The following is a 23,155-nucleotide window of genomic DNA, read 5'->3' on the forward strand; positions in this document are numbered from 1 at the left end:
AAAGGATTTGTTTTGTGATGCATTGCTACTCAAGACATATTCAAAGGTCCATGCTAATTTAACATTTTTACAATCCATGAAAATGTGGTGGAACAGCATAACTTTAGTTTTTACAAAACACCTCAGCTGTCATGAGCATACAGAATTTAGTCAACTAAATCAAGCGAAACGCTTAGTGTGTATTCTCGCATATCTCTAGACTAGCCATAAGGTCAATTTGAATGAGAAAAAATATTTCCTTTTTGTGATATAAGGCATTTTTAATGAAACCGTATCAGGGAATTTTTCAGACCTTTTTGGAATTTAAGAACTATGTGTGTGTATGTATATATGTGTCTGTGTACCTCTTTCAGCAGTATCAGTTGTCGCTTAGAAAGAGAGGTTTCAGTTGCCTAGGGTTTTATCCCAAGTCATCTTAAGAGCCAGTGTGTTTGGAATACACTGTGGAGTGCTTTAGCTGTGTTTTTTGTGTGTCTGCATTTTAAACATGCTTTTTGTATTCTTTTAGCAGGTTGAGGAGGAATGGGAGACACAGTCATCGTACAGCTTGGGGCTGGAGACAGAGAGAGTTGCATTAGAAGAGCAGCTTACAGAAAGTGCCCTTTACAAAGACAAACAAAAACAGGTACCTTTAGTGTGTACATATCCTACTAGCCTGTCCAACAGGTTCCAACTACTCCAGTCTTGTCATATTTAAAATTTCTTTCTGTGCTTATGTTCACCTTAAAAATATATTTTATTGTTAGTTTGTGATTCTTCAGTGATCTCTCTTAAAATTGTTAGTTGATAGGCATGATGCGTATTTGTAGGTTTTATAATGGTAAAATTTGAGCTATTTCTCAGCTTCCATCAGACCTGACTCAAGTCTGAAGATGGTCTTTGTCATTCTCACTCAGATATGTTCCTTAAATGGGACATATGCCAAAAAAAAGCGAACACACATTTGAGTGCCTCAGACCGAATAGTAAAACAAAACAATCCAGTCTTTTTTTTGTGTGTGATCTGCCTACAATTTTTAAAGATGATAAAACAAACGATGATATTATTTCCTGCCTTTTAAAGAGATAGCAGGCACATCAGAATTGTACAGCCTTCTACCTGAGTCTTTCCAACCATGGTGTGGTTTGTTTGGAGAGTGCAAAGAAATAAAAGAACTGATTAAATATGGGGAAAATGACAATGGAAAAGGAGAACAAACGAATAATTAATAAAATTCCTCACTGCTGGGTGCCTTTCATTTGAAAATGAGCTAGTTCATTTCATTTCATGAGGCTTTCTCAACAGTGGCTGAAACCACTGGGCTTTTATATAGGGCTGTTTATATAGGGTAAGAAAAGTGCTCTGTTATGTGTGCCATGTGAATTTTTATTTTTTTTAATTTTTTTTAAATAAAGCATGTCACAGATATATTATTAAAAATCTAGAGAGCTGTGTCAACTTGTGTAGAAAGGGGTATAATATGTCCCTATTACAAATGTGTCAGATGGATATTTAATTTTGAACAACTCTCTAATTGTTTTATTTTAGTTTTAATGTGCATAACGGTTATTAAGATAAAATCAGTTAAGAAACCAATTTATCCTGCTTTGTGTTTTATAGACTGTAAATATAGTAGATGAGGAGAAAGTGGAGGAAGATTTGCCCCCTACCAATGAACCAGGACCACACCAACCAGAGCCCCATTATGAACCAGACCAACAACAGCACACCCAGTCAAAAACCCACACGTCAACTCCAACACCACTTCCAGCACAAACCCAGGTGGAGAACGAACTTCCCCAGCCATCAGCCACTCTGGATCAGACTACTGCTCCTGCTCCTCCTGCTGATGAACCCCATGGAGAGGTGCACATAGACCCCAAAACAGATGCTCCACTCACTGCTGAGCTCAAAATTGCCCCAGAAGCAGCCTCATCTACCTCACACCCTTCCTCTGAAACCCCCTCCAGGTGAGTAAAACCAGGCCGACCTGTCAAGAAAGAAAGGGGATGGGGAGAATGTATTAAATTTGCTCAATAACTGAATTTTTTGGCAGATTTCTTTGATTAATGCTTTTTATTGGAAGACTGTATTTAATTGTTATCCTTTTAATGATCAGGATAACTTTCCTTTTGTTTCTCATGGAATCATCTGATTCATTCAATGTTCTACCATACTTCCATTATTCAGACTTCTGAGTTCTTTTACGTCATGTTTTATGTTGAGTGCATTTTTTCATTTCATATTTGATCCACATCAGTGAGACTGAGTAAAACAACGGCACAATTCCACTCTCTCTGGATTTCTTATTGGACTTTTGCTAATGGACCAGCTTCTACCTCATTCCAGTCTGTGAATTAATCCCAGCTTGGCAGCTTGGTATTCCTTGTGGCTTATGTTCTCCCTGGAATTTAGGACCTGCAATGCCTGATGTAATGTGCCATTGCATTAGGCACTGGGAAGAATTTACATTCTTCTGTATGCTCTGTGAGCAGCTAGTAGACCCACTGCAGCACAATGAGCCAAGACCAGTACAGTTATCTGCAGGAATCAGTTTTCAGCAATACTAGAACACTAAAAATCCAAACTCTCTCTCTGTCTCTCTCTCTCTCTCTCTGTCTCTCTCTCTCTCTGTCTCTCTTTCTCTCTGTCTCTCTTTCTCGCTCTCTCTCTCTCGCTCTCTCTCGCTCTCTCTCTCTCTCTCTCGCTCTCGCTCTCTCTCTCCTTCCTTGGTAAATGGCCTATGATTTCTTTCCCCCTTAGTGCACTAGAGGTTGCCCCTGATGGTGCCCCACTAAAGAACTCTAGTGCCAGTCAGTGTGAGGTGGCCTCTGTGGCCCTCTCCAGCCAGCCCCTTGCCTCAGACATCACAGTCACCAGGTGAGTACTGAAGAGCAGATGGCTTACTGGCATCTAACCAGCTCATTAATTCATAACCACATAACAGGATGACTTGGTAACCTTAGGGTAACCAGATTGCAGGGAAGTATGGAAGCACATGTTTCAGCTTGCTCTTCCTACCCTCTCATTATACTTGGCATTCCTTCATTCATCTTTTTTTTTTTTTCATTATTTATTTTCAATTTGTCGCTTGCTGTACTGCAACATTGAAATAATCAACCAGATACGTATTTTTAATTGTCATGGGTTGTGGGTGTTTTTTTGGTGTGTGTTACAAGCAGTTTTCACTTCTCTAATTCTCTCTTGCTGTCTTTCTTTCCTTTGCTTCCCTATTTTCTTGCTGCCCCTGTCTGCAGTGTGGCAGTGGACCCAATGGAGAATGAGGGGATGGGGACCAATCCTGACTTGGCTGCCTCCCAGGACTCAGCTGAGCTGGAACTCGCAGAGCTGGAGCCGACAGTCAACACCTCACTTTCTCCAGAGGACCCGCAGGTCAATATAATATTATATATTCTGAAATTACTGAGAATTTAATTAGGAAATATAAGTTAGCATCACAAACCCTAAAACCCTAGGCTTACAATATATATGTATTTATGTTAAGACTGACCATTCAGTAGCTATTAAGGGTGTTATATTATCATAATTCTCAGTTTTCACTGAAAGCTTTACTGTAATTGTCATAGTTTCAGCACTGTTGGGCAAAAATTACTGTAATGCAAAGGCTTATAGATATATAATGGTGATATAAGTTACATACACAAACACACACAAATTGCTGATTGTCAGAAACATGAACTCATGACCAAATGTCAGTCAGTGAATTCTTATAGATAAACGTTTAACACAATGTGTTGAAGCACACTAAGTTGACAGTACAGCTGCTGCTGAAATGCATAATCAGAAATTGAGCTGAATACCTGTGATGCATTTTAAGGCGAACCTCATGCCAATTAAAATAAATATGTATTAGCCTGTTTAGCCTGCAGTCTTTTAGCTTTGTCTTTGTGTGGAATTTAATAGTCAGTTAATGGCACCATTATTTGTAGCAAAGGTATCACTATTATTTGTGTCTTTAAAGTGGAATTCATTCATAGTGAAATCATCTTGTGTGTTGCATATCAAAATCATATTTTAGGAACTGTCAGAACTGTTCATTTTGTAATTTGTAGTAACTAAGCCGAGTTATGTTTAAATTTTCCACATCTGTTACTGGCTTTCTGTGTGTTAGAACACTGTCCAAACATCTGGATAGTTTAATCACCTCTTTGTGGATAAAATCCAGACAAGCTTAGGCCACTTTCTCTTCGTGTGCACACATGCTTGTATGTGCTTTTGTAATCGGATTTAAGAGTTTCTTTCTCCAGACTGGAAACTCTGAGTGCTCTTTCATAAAGTGCTTATGTAATACTCACTCACACCTCACTAGGCTTTGAGCCTCAGTGCAAATTAATTTGAAGCTTTTTTTTTGAGTATGAGAGGTACAGCAGGGATATTGTGAAATTTGACGGCACTGAAGTGACCACAGCTTTTTTAGTATGAAGGTTTCTGGTTTTCAAAATGATCAGCTATATGTTCCTTTATAACTCTTGGTTAAGGTTAGTGTTCTTATCTTCTTATGGTGTTTTGTGTATGTTTTAGAGTGACTCTGAGGGAGGGACTGATCCCCCTGTTCCCAGTAAAGAGGACATCCCTACCTTTGATGAGTGGAAGAAGAAAGTAATGGAGGTGGAAGAAAAGAAAAGTGAGTGAATAATCCATTGCATGCACCCTATAAATATATATATATATATATATATACACACACAGGCACACACACACACTCCATGCTTCATGTAGCAGGACTCTGTAACATTCTAATTAAAAGTCAGTTGAAAATATTTTCAAACATTAATTGTCCTTGCTAGCAGTCCTTTATATTTTGTTTATTTTTTTTATATATTTATATTTTTGTTTAGTTTACAGGACATTAAAATGACAATTCACATTTACACTGTATTAAAACTTCCTGTTGGGCTCTCGAGTGATGTTTGATCACTGGTCAGGGATTCATGACTGGTAGTGTACATATTAGTCCTTGCTCTCTTTGGGTTGGTGCTATACATTAGTCAAATTATGTTGAGAGTCAGTAATCTTATGTAACAAAATTGAGCTTCTGGTAGAGTTGGGCAGTAAAATGATAATACCGTATACAGCAGTATTTAAAAATGTGAATGTATCTCAAAATGAGGGCTGTATTTATGGTGCGTGTGTGTGGTGTGTCAAATTTCTCTTCTGTGTCTTGGCTAAAAGTTGGCTAAAATGTTCATGTGCATTTAAGAGATTCACAGGGAGGGGGCACTGTGGGAGCTCATTGACTGCTGATGTAATGGTCTGAAAACGGGTGGAGAAAAACAAAAACCAAGACAAATTTTCTGAAAATCCTTGGCTTATCCTCTGAATACGTGTTTTGAGACTCAGTTCACTGAAAAATCTGCTGTGGTGTGCTAAACCACAAGTGCCTATTAGCACCAGCTGTGCGTGTAAACAGTGTACACCATAGGGCTTGGAAGTTAATCGAAAAATAATCAAAATCAACGTTCAGAACTTCTAATCGACATAATCTTGTCTACAACGATTATATAAACATTTTTTTCATTCTGTTATGTTCCAACTGTGTGTTCGTTAAAACCACACCACCACACTGTAGTCACGTCATACTGCCCCTATCTTCCACTTGGAAGCAACATGGGTAGAACCTTCATGCTGAGGCCAACCAAGCAACTCGACCACCTCGTGCCAGAGAAAACACAATGTCTGTGATTAGGATGTGTTGTGTTTGACTTTAATTAAGACCTGGCCTTTCTAATAACAGCATGCTAATTCTGCAAGTTTCTATACCCATGAGGAAATAAATAAATAAAAAGCACTGGCAGACACTGCATTCTTCAAACTTCATTCTTCAAAGTACATCTCTTGCTTCTTAGTGTACACGTGCACACAGCACTTTGAGGGGGCCATTAATATAGCAGGCAATGGTGCGGCAACTGAGTCGATTAGCTAGAACCTAAACACTGTGTAGCAAATCTGTTTGACAGTCTAGTGCACGCTGGTATGTTGTGCTGTGTGTGTCTCTCTCTTTTTTCTCTCTAGCATTCTCTCGTTCTTTCTCTTTAAGTCTGTATTAATCCATTCCTTTTCATCTCATGCTTGATTCATTTTGCTCTGTCCTAGTTTTCAATGTTTTGTGGCACTTTTAGTAAGTGAAGCATGCACAGCGAGTGTTGCATAACAGCATATATACATGCACGCGCACACACATACATGTTCAGCTTGCTGTAATTGACTAGCCCAGTCCACTGAAGCAGAGATTAGTCTTAGAGCCACATACAGCACAGCTGCATACTCTAACCCTTCCAAAATACAACATTTTTTTACAATATTTATACATGAATGTGTACAAGACATGGGCTGTTCTTTTGTTTTTGTTTTTACGTATAAGGTGATTTATCCCTTCCCTTGAAAATAAAAAAAAAATGTATTACTGCTGTGTAATCCTAACAATTTATTTCACATACTTAATTAAACACACATTAGCTTGTACGTTCCTCTTATATGCTTGATATGGCTGAAAGAACTTACAGGAGTTTAGTAGTAATTATTTAATATATTGGACTACTAACAACCATGCCAGACTTGGACTGCAGCTTCTAAATTTGTAATCAGAAGCAGAAAATGCAACTAATTGAATATGATATATGGAAAATTATCTGTGCAGCTTTCTTTGCATGATTGAAACCAAGAAGGAAAGAATTTAAAATGGGAAAAAAAAAAAAATTCTTTTGAGGCCTTTGATGTTTTATTGGGGAAACAAATTGGCTGTTTCTTTTCCCCCACTTTCACCTAGACAGCAGGGCAGAACTGTTGTTTGCACTATTGTTAAAGGCAGACTTTCTATTGATGTTGGTTTATTTGTTTAGTAACGACCCATAGCGTTTGTGGTGTACACATATCTACACATTTATTTAATGCTCCAGTAAAAGATTATCAGTGAGAGATAATAAATATGTGCATACATGATGTATTGTAGTCTACACATACCTAACTTGCTGTTCATTCACAGATTTGTCCAAGTTATTATCATATTTCTCCTGCATAAACAATTCACAAGAAATTGAATTTCAAGACTTATGCATGATTACTCCATGTTAACTCCATGTTTATTATTCAATTGTGCAAAAAAAATAATTAGCCAGTAACTGCCGTCAAGGCTGAAAGTATTGAAAGTTTTGAAAATTTTCCAGAAAATGAAGTATTTCTCCCAGAATATTATTGCTATTACACGTTTTGTTATACACATATTTCCTTTGTGTGTATTGGAACAGCACAAAAAAAAACAGAATTTTAAATTTTTAATCAAAACCCCAGTTTACAAAGGTAATTTTGCTCTATTCAGAAACTGTAGCTCAATTATATAGCTGTAGCAAATCTTCTGACCTCTTTTGCGATTTACTATTCATCACAGTAAAATTTCCTAGTGTTTAAATAAAATTTTAAATTAATTAGATTTTTTCCCTCTTTTCTCCTTCAGGTCAGTCACTGCACACTTCACCTAATGGCAGTCCACACCCAGTCAAGAAGGTTCAGAAGAACTTTAAGAATAACTACGCCTCTGTGGAATGTGGGGCCAAAATTCTCTCAGCCAACAGTGAGGCTAAGGTAGAACAGGACTACCTATGGGGGAAGCTTTTGTTTATAAATGTATAGTTTGTATTTGGTGGCTTTCTTTCAAGTTAAGTTATAAGTTATCACTTTTTGTCCCAGGGGCCTCACTGCATGCCACACCACAGGCTTTTTATAATTCCATTGTAATTAAAGAGATGTAATATTCCTATCATCTCTAATTACTATGGAATTTTTTTCTTTCCAAGATTCAAAATAAGCCACATCCTTTCTTGTGCAGAATTATCACTAGGAGCATGTGGAGATTATGAAGAAAACTAAATAATGGAAGAGTCCAGACTTTTAATGGCTTTTCCTCAATGCATATTTGTGTGCATTAATGGATGTGTCCAAAGAGCTGGCTCATTTCTGTGTGTGTTCTTCCTCTCTAGAGCACTTCTGCCATTTTAATGGAGAATATGGATCTCTACATGCTGAACCCATGCAGTAATAAAATCTGGTGAGTCACTATTGTTGCCTGTAAGAGAATGAGCAAGGAGAAGAGTCAAATTATGTAGACAGAATATTTTTATTGGAAATATATTGATATCTATATATTTTATAGGGATTTTTTTGCTAAATGTTATAAAAACAAAAATATGAGAATTGTTACTTCTCTTGAAACATTACTTAACTGACAAAAAAGATATTTCATTTATCAACTCAATTGTGTTTTGTAAATATAAACAATATATAATTTGATGCCTGAAGCACAGTGACAAAAGTTGGGAAATTTACCCATTTGGTTTTCAGGTTTGTCATTGAGCTCTGTGAGCCAATCCAAGTCAAACAGCTGGACATTGCAAACTTTGAACTCTTCTCCTCCACACCAAAAGATTTCCTTGTTTCCATCAGTGACAGGTATGTTATTTAATTCCCCACCCGTGTTGCATTCTGGAATCTGAGTCACTTTTTCTCAGACTCTCTGAATTACATTGTGAGATTACTCAAATGCTATATAAGCTTGGTTAGTGTAAGATGACATGTAAATAAATTAATAATTTTGCTTCTAATAGTTTATTTCTGGAGTGAGAAATTCCCTATAATATTCCCTATAATGTACCAAGAGGTTCTTCAGTACAGAAGCAAACCTGGTCCTATTTGAATTGACCTCACTGTAATGCAATAAATGTATGTATTGATGACAATGTGTGGTGGTGTTATTGTTAGTGAATGTTGTGCCTGTTTCTCACAATTAATGCATACATTAAAGATTCATAAATGTATGATGAATTTCCGCTACAGACCTGTGTTATACTAAATAAGGTACAGATTACTATATTTTATTGCATTTAGTTATGAACAACTGCATAAAAAACAAACTATAAAACTGCAAAATAGTTCACAGTCTAGTTAAATTAAATATTATATATATATATATATATATATATATATATATATATATATATATATATTAGTAATGTCTTCAAGTCTAATAACACTTGAATATATTCCTTTACTCAAATAAGTTAGTCAAGTCCTTTAACAATAAGAAATTGCATTATAGCACCATCTGAAGTTCTTTATCCTGTTTGCTTTCTTCTATCAGTATAGAAATCGGTAAATAGTAACGGCTCATTATTAATACATTTCCTCTCTGTTTTCTACCAGATATCCAACTAATAAGTGGATCAAGCTTGGCACATTCCATGCCCGGGATGAACGCACGGTGCAGAGCTTTCCATTGGATGAACAGCTGTATGCCAAATATGTGAAAGTAAGCCTTGGCATACGGTTTCAGATAGGGACCTAATTAGGTGGTATTTGATACCCTTCTAAACAGCCCTCTTATTGAACTTCTCTTCATGCTGCTGAATGAAAGGTAGAGAATAGGGTGCTGTGAACATGGCAGTCATTTTCAGTATGTGATTGTCTTGCCATTCATGGAGCCCTTGATTTCCTCTGTCCATAGAAAAAAAAGAGCAGCTTGTTATAAGACATCAGATCCATGCAGAGAGATAGAAATGGAGTTTCCTTATTGTGGGTAGTTTTTGGGTGGCATTTTAAAGTCATATTTTTATAATTTAAGGAATTTTTGAGACAGGTTTATTTTATATATATATGCTTTCTTTTACTTTAGGTTTTTAAAAATTTTTTTAATTTTTTAATAAATTCATTTATTTGAATGAATCAAAATTCATTTATTTGATCTATTTTCTATCATCTTTCTCTTTTCTCCTTACGTTTCTATTTCTGTGTTTTTGTTTTGGGTATTTTTTGTGTGGCTTTGGGCTTTACCATTTTATCTGGAGACTTTGCATTTCAGACTGTTAATTCAGGAAGAACCAGTTATAAAAGATTGAAGCTTCACTCTCTATGATCTTTGTGCCTTCATGCTCTACTGTGCTGCTGAATACTGTGTATATCTCTTTACATGTGAAATTTTGTAGCCTAGTCATGTCTTTCTTGCTCTCTGCTTTGCATTTTGTTTTCACGCAGGAAATATTTCATTTTCGTTTGTGAATTGCTTACAACATGGTAGTGAAAATCAAAAGAAACGCTTGACTGCTTATGGCTTGCAGAGGTGGCAAAATTCTAAAAGTAAATGTAAAAATCCCCTCCAGGGTTTTATTCCAACTGCCTGGTTCCTCTGGTTCTCCAACCAGCCTCAAATTTGTCAAGGAAGTTGAAACAAAATTCTGGGAATAATTATTACTTTCTGAACGTGCCACCTTTTGCATGTTTCAAGTCTCTCTTTTTACTAATTCTTTATCTTGTTTATCTTTCTTTCTCTCTCCCTTCTTTTTCTTGCATCAGATGTTCATCAAGTACATAAAGGTTAGCATTCTCATCTTGTAGATATTTTGAATGCAGAGAAATGGGAGCTTTGGAGGCAGGGTCCAAATAGAGTAATGCATGACGACACATTTTTACACAAACAACCACACATGCAAACAAACATGGCCTGCAGATATGTTACTCTGGGTGTTTTGTGTCTGTGATGGAGGAGGGTAGATGTATACACATTCTAAAAGTTTCTGTTTTCTAACAGTTTTGTGCTTTTTCTTTTTGTAGGTTGAACTACTCTCTCATTTTGGATCTGAACATTTCTGCCCCCTTAGTTTGATCAGGTGAGTGAGGTTGCATTGAGAATGCAAATCTAAAATAAACACTCAGAACTCCTCATGTATGGCATTCAATCTCAAGCAGATACCCCTTAAATATATTGTGGTTGTTTTCAAAAGGATTTAGTGATTTAAAACATGAAACACAATGGTGATTTTTAGCTTATATTTAGCTTACGTTGTTAGAATAGAATAACAGCGTTTATTAAGGCAGGAATACTAAAAGTTTATACAGTAGTGTATATCCACCTGTTTGGCCTGTAGAAACACTTCACCAAAACACTTCTGACCCATAAAGGCATGACTTCTGAAGGCATCTTTTGGTATCTGACACCAAGACATTAGCAGCAGATCCTCAAAGTCCATTAAAACGCGTTAGACTTGTATTTGCTCATTTATGTTGTATCACATTGAAACTTGTAAGATGTAGACCATGTCAACAACGTAAAATGTTTGTCATTATCCTAAAACTATTCTTGTGTAATTTTTGTAGTGTGGCAGTACAACTATGCCAACCTTCTTCCGTTGCTCCATTAACCAGATTTGATGCTAACAATGTTGGTCCTTCTCTGGAGCCATTGTAATAAGGCAATCTACTCCGTATGACAATGGTTTTAATCTTAAAATATATCTTGTCTTGTAAAAGTAACAAAAAGCAGTGTGTTTTGGTGAATAAAACTGTACAGGATTCACTGAATGCAATAGTATTTTTTTTTTTAAGTGTATTAGCTTTCGAGTTAGCGGGTTGAGCCTAAATAGTTTCTGCTGTAAATGTTGGTCTGTGCAGTTTGCATTGGCAAAATGGTGACTGTGGTTTAGAGGCCTGTGAAAGGGGCAAACCTGCCACATAGCAAGGGAAATGTGTGTGTACACACACACACACACACACACACACACACACACACACAAGCATCGTTCTGTCAAGCAATGCTTTGGGAGAGCAGGCAGGGAAAACATCCAGAAGAAGGAAAGACAAAAAAAAAACTAATGCACCCCTACTGAAAATGACCAATGCCTGCTTCAGGTCTTTAGATGCATGCTTTATATAGCTTGCTCCAGTTGCTGCAGCTTAGTTCTTTGGAATGAGATATATATATATATATATATATATATATATATATATATATATATATATATATATATATATATATATATATATATATATATATTTAATGAAGTATCCCTTTAAAGAATGTGGTTTATACCGTACAGTATGTATTTTTCATGTATATCCTTGTTTTTCTTCCCCTTTACCCCACTCTGAGCTTTTAATTATTTTTCTGGTCTCCTCTCCCTTATACTCTAATCTCTGACTATTGCATGATTTTCTGTCTCCTGGTTCTTAGGGTGTTTGGCACCAGTATGGTTGAGGAGTATGACGAAATAGCTGACCCTCAGTATCCCTCAGAGAGGGTTGAATATCTTGACGAGGACTATGGTATAACTTCCTTACCTTTTTTGCTGCATTTTTGTAATACTTTTTGGATATTTAGTGGCCTCTGCTTGCTCACTTTGAAATAGGACCCAGAAGTTAAAGTTAATTTGTTTCTTCTGAAGGTACACCACACGTTAATTAAGAATTAATTTAGATTTTTTTTTGTGTATATTTATTTATTTATTTAGACTATAATTTCCCATTTGCTCACACATTTTACAGAAAAAAACAACCTTGTAAATTTAAATGTTTAAAAATAATTAGGGTTATAAAGAGCAAATCATGGCCGCTGTATTCAAAACGGATGAGTTCTGCTGTTTAACTATCTGTTAGAAATGTAACAACTGAGCACAGACATATTTGACCCAAATAAAAAAAAAATCAATACACATAAGTACATATAATCATATTAATTCATACTGGCGGAACAGGTAGTGTCGCAGTCGTGTTCAATTCCCGCTCCAGGTGACTGTCTGAGGAGTAGAGTATAGTTTTATTTTAGTGAATATTATCTAGAGGGGCACGGTGGCGCAGCAGGTAGCGTCGCAGTCACAAAGCTCCAGGGGCCTGGAGGTTGTGGGTTCAATTCCCGCTCCGGGTGACCCTCTGTGAGGAGTTGGTGTGTTCTCCTCGTGTCCGGGTGGGTTTCCTCCGGGTGCTCTGGTTTCCTCCCACAATCCAAAAACACACATTGGTAGGTGGATTGGCGACTCAAAAGTGTACGTAGGTCTAAATGTGTGTGTTGCCCTGTGAAGGACTGTATTCCCTCCTTGCGCCCAATGATTCCTGGTAGGCTCTGGACCCACCGCGAACCTGAACTGGATAAGCGGTTACAGACAATGAATGAATGAATGAATTCATACTGGCATACACTATATAAATGTAGTAAATATTTAAAATGTGTTTTGGGCATGAGTTAATCTTTAACTGTTACTAATACAGACAGAGAATGCATATTGCATTTGATAAACCATGTGCTTTTTTTAAATTATTTATGTTTGTGTATACATGTTGTGTTTGTAGTTGCTCTGTGTTTTCATTAGCCAATGCACTGAAGCTGTTCTCTTAACTCTAGACCTCAATTTCTTAGATTACCCACCAGGATACCTTCCGACTGAAGACAAATCGTCAAAGAATCTTCTGGGTTCTGCTACAAGTATGTACAGCTTTCTGATATTTTTCTTTCAAGGCTTTAGACTTGCACTTTGATACTCTGCTTTTGGGAATGTATAAAGATTGAAGGGCACATACTGAAAGTTGCAAGTGTGTCTTACATATAAACAGCACTTTACAAATACAACTCAGCACTTTATAATACAGTCATGAGCTCACATTTTTGGTAACTTGAAAAGCCACAAAGGATACAATTTTTAAATAATGGAGATTATGTTTAAAGATCCTCCAAGGCATGTCTAAAGTCAGCTGAAAAGCTTTTGTAACCCTTCAGATTATGTGCTGGATTTGTTTAATTGTTGGTGTTTAAACAGTAACTACAAAAGGTTTGGAAGGACATTTGAAGGGATTATTCAGGTATATATCCAGCATATTGGAATTTGGTACCAATTTAGAATAAGACTACACTTATAAAGGTTTATAAATGGTGTAAAATCTGTTTATAAATAGTTATTAATGATGTTGTTAAATCATTAATATTAATTGATAATCAGTTATAACACATAGACAGAAAGGGTAACAAGTTGTTTGCCAAATAGTGAATCCCACATCCATCTATACAATTAAAGCTCAGATCTTGCTGGATGCCTTACTTTGTCTTCTCCCATCAGTCAGCATGTAGTCAGTTGGCTTCATCACATATCTATCAGTAAGTTTAACCATTTGATGACTTAACCACCAACAGAGTATATGTTTATGCATTAATAATATGTACCTTAATGTGTGAAATGACTAAACTCACATCCTCAGGTTTGAGATTATATTTTCATTAAGTTCTCTGACACATTTAGTATGAGAAAAAAAATGTGTTCACAGTGTAATTAATAACCATGTATTAAACAGTCTTTTTTAAACCATTTATAATTCTTTATAAATGTAGTTTTCTTTTTAAAAGGTACCTGGAATATTATTAAATACTCTGGGGATTTTGATATTGTGGCAGTCTTCAAAGAATCCAATTTCCCCCTGTGTCTTCCTGAACTTGTCCGAGTGTTTAACATGTATTTCAGTGATTTTGTATTTTCTAGTACCACAGTATGCACGGAGTCTTTTTTTTTTTTTTTTTTTTTTTTATACCCAGTGACGCAAGAAACGTGCACACACACACATTCACATTACTATTTCCATGTGTTGACATGGGGTGCTTCTATACTAGGGGAGGTTCTGGGTTGGAAAGAAAGCTGCAATCCTATTGGCTTAACACAGGGCCCCATGTTGGGTTAATTAGCAGGAATCAGAAAATGCATGCACACATACATAGTCTAAATAAGGTCTTTGTGGGCCAGGCCAGATCTCAGGACTGAGGAAGAATCTGTGACAGATAGGCCATAGAGTCAGATGTGTGTGTGTTTCTGTTTGGTTTTAATGTGGTTTCTATAGGTAAGTGTAGCTTTGATTTGAATATTTTTAGTATTAAATGATGATTTCTTTTTGTAAGTGTATTTAGAGATAAATGATTCATGAAAAACTATTAAGAATAGCTCACTAACTGTTCACAAAAAAAAATAAAAAATACTGGCTGTGAAAATCAGCATTTCCAGGTAGTGGACAGCTGGCAGCTGGTGGTGGTTGTGTGTGTGTGTGTGTGTGTGTGTGTGTGTTTTTTTTTTTTTTTTTTTTTTTTTCTTCTCTCTCCCCCTCCCTTTCTTTCTGAATGGTCAAAATAATATACAGGCAGTTCAAAAATATTAAATAACAATTAAAGTGTAAAATAATATAGTTAATGTCAATTACAATAAAATTGCAGCTCTTGCTATTTCAATAATATTAATTACAGTGTTTTAATATGAAACAATTAATTGTTCAAAAAATGGCTGCATTTTAGGAACTTGATTTTTATAGTTTTCTATTGTTGATCATTTTTCAGATGCCATCCTTACGATGGTCAACAACATTGCTGCTAATGTCCTTGGTGGGAAACCAGAGCTCGAGGATGGAACTCAGATTGAAGGTACATTTATTTCTGTCTTTTCTTCAGACCCTTAAACTGGCCTATAAGTGGTTCCACACTCCTTGCGCTCCTTTAATTCTGTGACAAACAGAAGTTACATTTGCTGTGAAACTAAGCATGAAGCCATGAACTGAAGCTGTTTTTACATGTGTTAGCACTGATAATCTCTTTATTGTCAGCATTATAAAACAGATAGTTGTGATGCATGTTTTGTATTATTTAAAAAAAAAAAACCTTTATACGTATGTTTCACATATGTCATATTATGTGCCAAATAAATAAAGAGACAAAAAATAAAACCCTGGTGTATCAGTCAAGAAGTTGCTCTTTCATATGTGTTTCATACAGATGGAGATTGTCCTTTTCAGATGTCACTTCACTATAGGAGATATTCCATGGGGTTTAGGCATGGGGCAGTGCTAGTGTAATGTGTGCTGGAAGCACAGCCTGAATTCACTGTTAATTCTCCAAAAAATTTGCTCTGATCACACATGGACTTACCCAGACTTGACCTGTACTTGTGGCTGGCAGGGTAAATTTCAGATAATACCATGTTTCAGGCATTAGCGGTTGCACACACAGCTCCTCCTGTGGGATACTGTGCATGTCTGAAATGGGCTTAAGTAAGGTCAATGGCTTTAGCATTATGATTTCACCCATGGTGCAAACAGCTTTCCTTTCTAACAACATGAACAAAACGTACCTAGCTGTAAATATAAATTCACAAAATAAATAAATAAATTAATTCATGTTTCTCCAACAGTTATCATAAAATCATCCATATGGGAGCCCGATGCCAGCTCCACATCTTGGGCCTTGCATTAGATTAATGCCAGTAGATTTTTCTAGCAGTTATTCAACAGTGTATAGTAGTGAGTAAATTATAAACTGTAAAAAGAGTCCGTGAACAATTGTCTAGATTTTAAAAGGTGGCACCTCCTTGTCCTTGCAGTGTTCTACAGTCTCTGTTTTGCTCACAGCTGTGTATGACGGGTGGGGGGTGTTTAAGGTGCTTTGCCAAAGCTGCTTGAGCTGAGAGGTCTGGCAGTAAAAAGTGTTGGAAATGTAAGGGAGTTTGCCAGAGTGTAACTCTCTTAAACTGATGAAGATGTGGAAGTGCAGTTAAAGAGAAACGGCACAACAAAAAGCCTGAATGCTCAACTAAAAACGCTCTGAAAACCTTTGGCTGAGTCTAGAGAAAAGGATGAAGTGTAAATGCTTTTAAAAATCTATAAGAACAGCTAAATACACAATTCCTGGATACATAGCTTTGGCTGTAGTTATGATTGATATTCTTCTGAGTGGTTAATGGGATCATGCCAACACCACCTTGTCAGGTTTGCCTCAAGGTAGCTTCTTAATTTCAAATGAACAGTAGGGTAATCTGTATATCACAGTGTGTTTACTGCAAGTCAAATAACTTCTGACTCTGAGAACTAGGCACCATATTTATTTTTCCAAGAGTTGGCCTTTCCAAATGCAAAGTTTTATCCCTCTCATTGAGCAAACAGGCATTATGCCAAGAGGCTTCTTAAAAACAAACCTGCCTTGCTGCCCGAAGTGATTAGTTTGGGAGTTATTGCACATATTGACGTAATTGGCAAAATATGACACGCAAATTTGGCTCTTGACCATTTAACTGACCTTGAACAACCCAGACATTTGTTGTTTGAGCTGAAGCAGACACAAGGCTTGCTCAAAATTTTCAAATTTCAAATTGTCCATTATTCCTCTGCATTTTCACAGTAGTAATATGAACCTCTTGCTCCATGAATATGTTGACAAGCTTAGAATCAAGGACTGGACCCACCAAAAGAACACTTAAGAATCCGATGGTTAATTCAACGTGTCTTTCTCTATCATTTTGTTTCCCTATGTCTTCATCTATCTGTCATAAGAAATTTAAAACACTCCACAACTCTCACATTTTATATGGGAGATATTTATTCAAAATAAATTAAATTAAATCAAGGTTAAAAATATATAAATGCGGCCTTTTCTGGTTTATGGAGCAAATATGTGTGTGTGTGAGAATGTCAACAAACAATTAAAAGAACAAAGTGTCTCAGTCAGACATGCTAGGCTTCCTCTCTCTCTCTGCTCCTGAAAATCTTGAAAATCATGAGTATATTAGTTGCAAAAGATTTTTTTTATTCCTGCTCCATACGTGGGTAATGTGACTTTTTTGTTGTTCCAGATTACCCACTCTAAATTTGAAAGACTTGAAAATCTTGAAAGCTAATTGACTGCATAAAATGAACACACAGTGCTATAAAATGAAACAATTCAAGTTACAAACGAGTTTCTGTGAATAAAAATTTAGAGACAAGTCAAACTTCAGTCATTTAAATATAACAGTCACCTTAAAAGTCACAGGTTCTGAACATGAACAAACCAGAAAGAGCTGCTGTTCCCCACAATTGGGGTGTGTGTGTGTGTGGAGTGTTTGTTTCTTGATGCACAATGAATCTCTTTGTATGAAGAGTTGAATTCAGCTGGGGGTGTGGGGGCTTGGCTAAACTCAGCTGTGGGTAGAGCCTTTGACGCATGTACTCTCTCAGACTCTCTTTTCTCTGCTCTTCATCTCAGTTCAATGCTGCAGGCCACTGCCTTTTCAATTTCCTTTTTAAAATTATATTTCTACTTCCTTTTGTCTAAGTAGTTTATTTCCTTTACTGATATATAAACAGGTCTGTAATAAATTGTATTTGCCCCCTCGTAGGGAATGTATCCTCAGGGACAGAAAACTTCACAGGACTGTCGTCAGAGAGCAAGCTCTCACCAACACCCACTCCCTTTGAGAATGAAGCAATGTATGTTTTACACACACACACACACACACACACACTAACCTACACCTCTTCACATGGTTCAAGATTACCAGATTTTTGCCCAATATTTTGCCTCTAGCTATAGTCTTTTTATTTATTTATTTATTTTTTTAAGCTCAAACGGGCATTAATCATTTTCACAAATTATTGTCTGTAGAATTATCAAACTTAATATTTAAGGTTAGTCATGAAATACCTTATGTTGTAGCTTGTCATAATGTTGCAGAATGTTTTATTTTATAAGTTTATTTTTATTATTAATTTATTTTCTTTTTCCCAGCATTTGCCACACCAAAATATCACTCTTGGATGCTCCTCCATTCCTTCCAGATTCAGATTCCAGTAGCAGTTAAAGCATGAGTGGGAGCCCTAGAGCCCATATGCCCTCCACACAAGCGTGTTTGGCCCACCAGTTTCATAAATTTATATTGGCTTCGTGTTCTGCTTTTCTGCGGTAGACATTGGTGGATATACAGATATATGTATTGTTAATTGTTAAGCCCATACCTAAAGAAAACTAATCCTACTGGTAACTGTCTAAATGCTGGTCCCATCATCAGGAGAATATGTTTATTCTTTGCCATCTACGCTTAGGAGTTTAATGATGTTTTGTTGAGGCCTGTTTGAAATGAAGCTGTGGCTGCCTCAGAGTAAGCATGTGCTCCTCTGTTAGAATTGTTTCTACAAACTTGCCAGGTATTCTAGAGAAGTAAAGATAAATAATAAAAAAAAGCAGAAAGGGTTGACCTTATTTTTTGTGTATTGCTAGGATGCACACTCCTGAGCTAGACTCCACTCTGGTGAAGGAAGTTACTGAACCAGTTCCTGAGATTCCCTCTGAGGAGAGCCCCATTGTAATCCTCATTGAAGATGAGGAAGAGGATCCAACTCCACCCACTGTGACCCTGCTGGAGGTGGAAGAGCGGGAAGAGGAGGAAAAGATAGGGGAAGGAGAAGAAGCCTTTAAGGAGGAGAATATCTTTTACTGTGGCTATCTTAATACCCTGTCCTGCCTGGCCAGCTTCAGCGAGCACCTGCACCTCTACTGTTCAGACGCTTTGGCTCTCCAACGTCTGCGTCAGGATCGGAACATGCACGGCAGCACACACACTAAAACACACACACCACTCACTGTGCCCTCCCCGGCTGAAGATTCTTCACCATCATCTGAGAAATTTCTGGAAATAGAACAGCCCTCTGAAGCCCCTCAGGATGAGATTGACCCATCTGAAATAGTCCCAGCAGAATTGGAGCCCAGTGTGGAGCTGTCCCCTAATACTCTTCTGCTGGAGCCCAGCCACACCTCACCCATACCCCCTCACAGCTACTCTGACACCTCAATTTCCAAACCCAGCCCCACCCAGGATGTCCCAGAGACGCCACCCCTTACGCTCGAACTTCAAGATTCCAGGCCCCAGTACCTGGAGCAAATGGCAGAGAGCAGCAGTATTAGCAGTAACCTCTCTCTCAGTCCCAGCTCCACCACCTCCATGCACGCTCCCACCTCTGATCTCCTTAGTACTGTAACAGATAGAGTAGAACTCCCTGTGCCAACCAAAGACCAACTGCTCCAGCCTCTCCCCACACACACACAGCCCACAGATATCCCCCCTCCCACCGAACTCCCCACCCTGGCCCCTGAGACCACAGATCCAAATCGATCTGCAGGGCCCAAAGACTTCCAGCATAAAACTACTGAAGTTGCAGATGCACCACCCCTCACTCCCCAAGAGGAGGAGGTGGAGGACATCCTCCTCAGTGTAGCAGTAAGCCAGAGTGGCACACAACGGTCAGCCACAGACTTTTACGCAGAGCCTCAAAACGCATCAGAGCTGGGCCATGGCAATGGAAACGGTAACCAAGTGCACGGCTCCAACCAGAAGGAGTCCGTGTTCATGAGACTCAACAACAGGATCAAAGCACTGGAGATGAACATGTCCCTCAGTAGCAGATATCTGGAGGAACTCAGCCAGAGGTAGGTGCATTTCATTTTTGTTTACAGTGTATGGCTATTTTATGCATATCCTCTTCCTTAATAAAGTTGTAAAAATTATTTTTATCAGTGAAGTATGGTTTCCTTGTTATATTTTTTTATTTTGTTTTTGATGGTTCTGATTGCTGTCCCTTAGGTACCGTAAACAAATGGAGGAGATGCAAAAGGCATTCAATAAGACCATCATTAAACTGCAGAACACTTCCAGAATTGCAGAAGAGCAGGTCATTATCACAATATTTGTATATTATTCTAAACTTTGTAGATACCCCTTCTAAATGGTGATTTTTGCTGCTTTAATTTGTCCCACCACCAAACATGACATAGAGCAGCTTGAAGCACCCACAATCAATCCCAATTTTGTTGATGTGAAGTAAAGACCCCATCATTGCGTTGTGGAGACATTGAGCACCATCCAGGACCTTCAGGATAGGTCCCATTATTTTTCAGAATCCAAACTCATCTTACTGCAGCAAAGGGGGAAAACATTAATACCCTTATTAATACCCTTAATTTCAAAAGATTTGTTAGATGAGCACATGTTCACAATTGTGTGTGTGTGTGCACTCTCTGACTTGCTCTCATTGTGTTTGTGCTTTCTTAAAGGATCAGAAACAAACAGATTCCATCCAGCTTTTACAGAGCCAGCTGGAGAATGTTACCAAGATCATGCTTAACCTGTCTGCTACTGTGTGCCAGTTACAGAAAGAAGTATGCAAGCACTTTCGCACACATCTATCTACACCATACTCTGCTCACGCAATGCTCGTTTTAGAACTGTTACATGTTTTCACATGACAAAGCTGTTTTAAGACCCAATGTGTTTTATGTTGCAGGTGTCAGACAGGCAGAGTTATCTGGTGGTGTCTCTGGTATTATGTCTTGCTCTGGGCCTGGTGCTGTGTATGCAGTGTTGTCGTGGTTCCTCTAATAACAACCGCAGTTCTGCCATTCCTGTGAGCAACCACTACCCCAGTCCCAAAAGGTACACTCACACACACCTCTCTCTCTCTCTCTCTCTCACACCCTCTGATACAATGTTATATGCATACTCTCATGCTACAGTTTCAAAAAAAGTTTTTTGTCAATCTGCCATGCCCTCAAGCTGTAAATATTTGACATTTTACTTTTTGTACCTTTGTTACTTTTTATTCTATATATTTTTTTTCTCTCTTCTCTCCCGTTTCACCTCATTCGTTCTATTTTTTTCCTTAATATTCCTTTCTTGTTGTCACACTTCCTTCTGTCTCTACATCTTTTTCTTTCTTTCATTCCCTTGTCATTTTTCTCTCTTTCTCAGATGTTTCTCATCATACGATGATATGAGTCTGAAGCGCAGAATTCCCTGCCCTCTCGTACGCTCCAAATCATTTCAGCTGCCTACCTCTGAAGGTAAGGGTCTCTGCTAAGTCACCAAGGGGACAAGGGGATAGTTCTGTCTCCCTACCTGCTTCTATCTATCTATCTCTCTATCTCTCTCTAATTCGGTCATGCCACTCAGCTCCTTCCATGTCACATATCTCCAGGCAGCCCTTTTGCATCCTTTTCCTTCATCATAATTCCCAGTGCAGCATTAGTATTTACTAACATTGTGCTATCACCCCAGATTGTTATATGAAAGACGTGTATATTGTGTGCTTCCATATTTTTTTGTGCGCTACAGAGGAATTGGTTTATTTGAACACCATGTGGAATGGACCTTTACCTTGGCCCAGTCATTTTGCATGTGAATAACATGTTGCTTTGCACAGTTCCGTAAACAGATTGGGGGGAAAAAAATGTTTGATAGGTTCTAGACATCAGCAGCAGTAGTGCCCCTTGCAATTTCTGCTTTATAGAATTAAAGATGTTTATTGGCCTGGACACATTAAACATCAGTTTTAATATCAAGCAAGTAAGGGCTATGCCACGTATCTGTCATTTCCATTATGATCACTCACATTTTGCTGCGTGTTGACTGCTCTGGTTTACATGTAGGTGCGGTTGGTGTTTGCCCTCAGGGTTGGGAACTTGTCACTACCCGTTTGTGTTCAGGGTACAAACGGTTTATATTTTTGTTTTTTGCTTTAAAGCTTTTGGCTGGCTCATTGTTCAGACATTTGCAAGTAGTAGCAGCTAAGAAACATGAACAGGTCCTGTTAAAAGGCTTTTCCAAACTGCAGAAACATTCTTTGCAGCCTACTTCCTTTTTTAAATGCTATCTTCTGCTGTTTTGTTTTGGCACTGTATTCTACTACTTGCAATTGGACTCATGCTTGTATGTGTTCATGGTTGCCATACCATTCCTTTAACCTGCCCCCCTCTCTCCCCTCTTTAGTAGGTCCAGATGACTTGTACATTGTAGAACCTCTAAGGTTTTCTCCAGAGAAAAAGGTACAGTGTCTGTTTGCCTGCCTTGGTGGGCTACTGTGTGTACATGACCATAGTGAAGTAAGGGGCTAAGTTCTGAACCAGTCACTTGGTCTTTTGAGTTCTTGGTGTTCCCTAACCCATAATGAGCAGGGAACTTAAAATGAAACTGAATTAAAAACTGGACACTACGTAGCCCAGTTATCAAAACATGCAGTGAGACATAATGAAAAGAGTTATCTAATACATATACTGGACATGGGACATAGTGAGTGTTTTGGAACACAGCCCCAGCTGTTAGTGTTTTTACTGGCCCTGAACTGAACCACTTCTCTGCCGACTGAAGTACAGAAGCTGTAAAGTCATTATATGGATGTGTGATCAGAGGATAAAGTAGGACTAGGTCTTTTTTTTTTTTTATCATATTCTCCTTTTTTTCCCTTTTGTGTCCTGGTTTCATTGGTTTCATCCACTTGTGTAAATTAGTTCACTTCAAATGTGTTGGGTTTTTATTTATTTATTTATATTTATTTTTCTCTCTCCACATTAAAGTGCAGGTCTGGCCAGAAATCAAATGTGGTACAACTTTGTCTCTGACCGCATCTATAAATAATTTGTCACATGTTTAATAATGTGGAAAATACTGTGTATAGGGCAGATTCCAGGATGTATATCACAAATACAAACCAGATGTACAGGTGCTGGTTATAAAATTACAATATCATGAAAAAAGTTTATTTATTTCAGTAATTACATTTAAAAAGTGAAACTTGTATA

The 23,155-nt window shown here is 37.6% G+C and overlaps 1 protein-coding gene across 7 annotated transcripts in view; it reads left to right on the top strand.

The window, feature by feature from the left end:
• The window catches only part of suco (SUN domain containing ossification factor), a 52,281-nt gene that overhangs the window by 24,646 nt on the left and 4,480 nt on the right, over window positions 1-23,155 (top strand). For 2 of the 7 annotated variants that reach the window (XM_066676529.1, XM_066676530.1), the window contains 21 exons: window positions 509-625; window positions 1,600-1,949; window positions 2,743-2,859; window positions 3,237-3,372; window positions 4,522-4,624; window positions 7,451-7,578; window positions 7,974-8,041; window positions 8,335-8,442; window positions 9,193-9,298; window positions 10,339-10,359; window positions 10,597-10,652; window positions 11,993-12,084; window positions 13,157-13,237; window positions 15,122-15,205; window positions 17,928-18,018; window positions 18,806-20,011; window positions 20,166-20,253; window positions 20,636-20,740; window positions 20,866-21,014; window positions 21,330-21,421; window positions 22,347-22,402. In XM_066676529.1, the coding sequence (XP_066532626.1) occupies window positions 509-625; window positions 1,600-1,949; window positions 2,743-2,859; window positions 3,237-3,372; window positions 4,522-4,624; window positions 7,451-7,578; window positions 7,974-8,041; window positions 8,335-8,442; window positions 9,193-9,298; window positions 10,339-10,359; window positions 10,597-10,652; window positions 11,993-12,084; window positions 13,157-13,237; window positions 15,122-15,205; window positions 17,928-18,018; window positions 18,806-20,011; window positions 20,166-20,253; window positions 20,636-20,740; window positions 20,866-21,014; window positions 21,330-21,421; window positions 22,347-22,402 (3,354 nt within the window). The remainder of the gene's footprint in view (window positions 1-508; window positions 626-1,599; window positions 1,950-2,742; window positions 2,860-3,236; window positions 3,373-4,521; window positions 4,625-7,450; window positions 7,579-7,973; window positions 8,042-8,334; window positions 8,443-9,192; window positions 9,299-10,338; window positions 10,360-10,596; window positions 10,653-11,992; window positions 12,085-13,156; window positions 13,238-15,121; window positions 15,206-17,927; window positions 18,019-18,805; window positions 20,012-20,165; window positions 20,254-20,635; window positions 20,741-20,865; window positions 21,015-21,329; window positions 21,422-22,346; window positions 22,403-23,155) is intronic. The other 5 variants (XM_066676531.1, XM_066676532.1, XM_066676533.1 and 2 more) reach the window with 5 other exon arrangements.

The sequence above is a fragment of the Hoplias malabaricus genome, chromosome 7, assembly GCF_029633855.1.
Source record: "Hoplias malabaricus isolate fHopMal1 chromosome 7, fHopMal1.hap1, whole genome shotgun sequence".
NCBI lineage: Eukaryota > Metazoa > Chordata > Actinopteri > Characiformes > Erythrinidae > Hoplias > Hoplias malabaricus.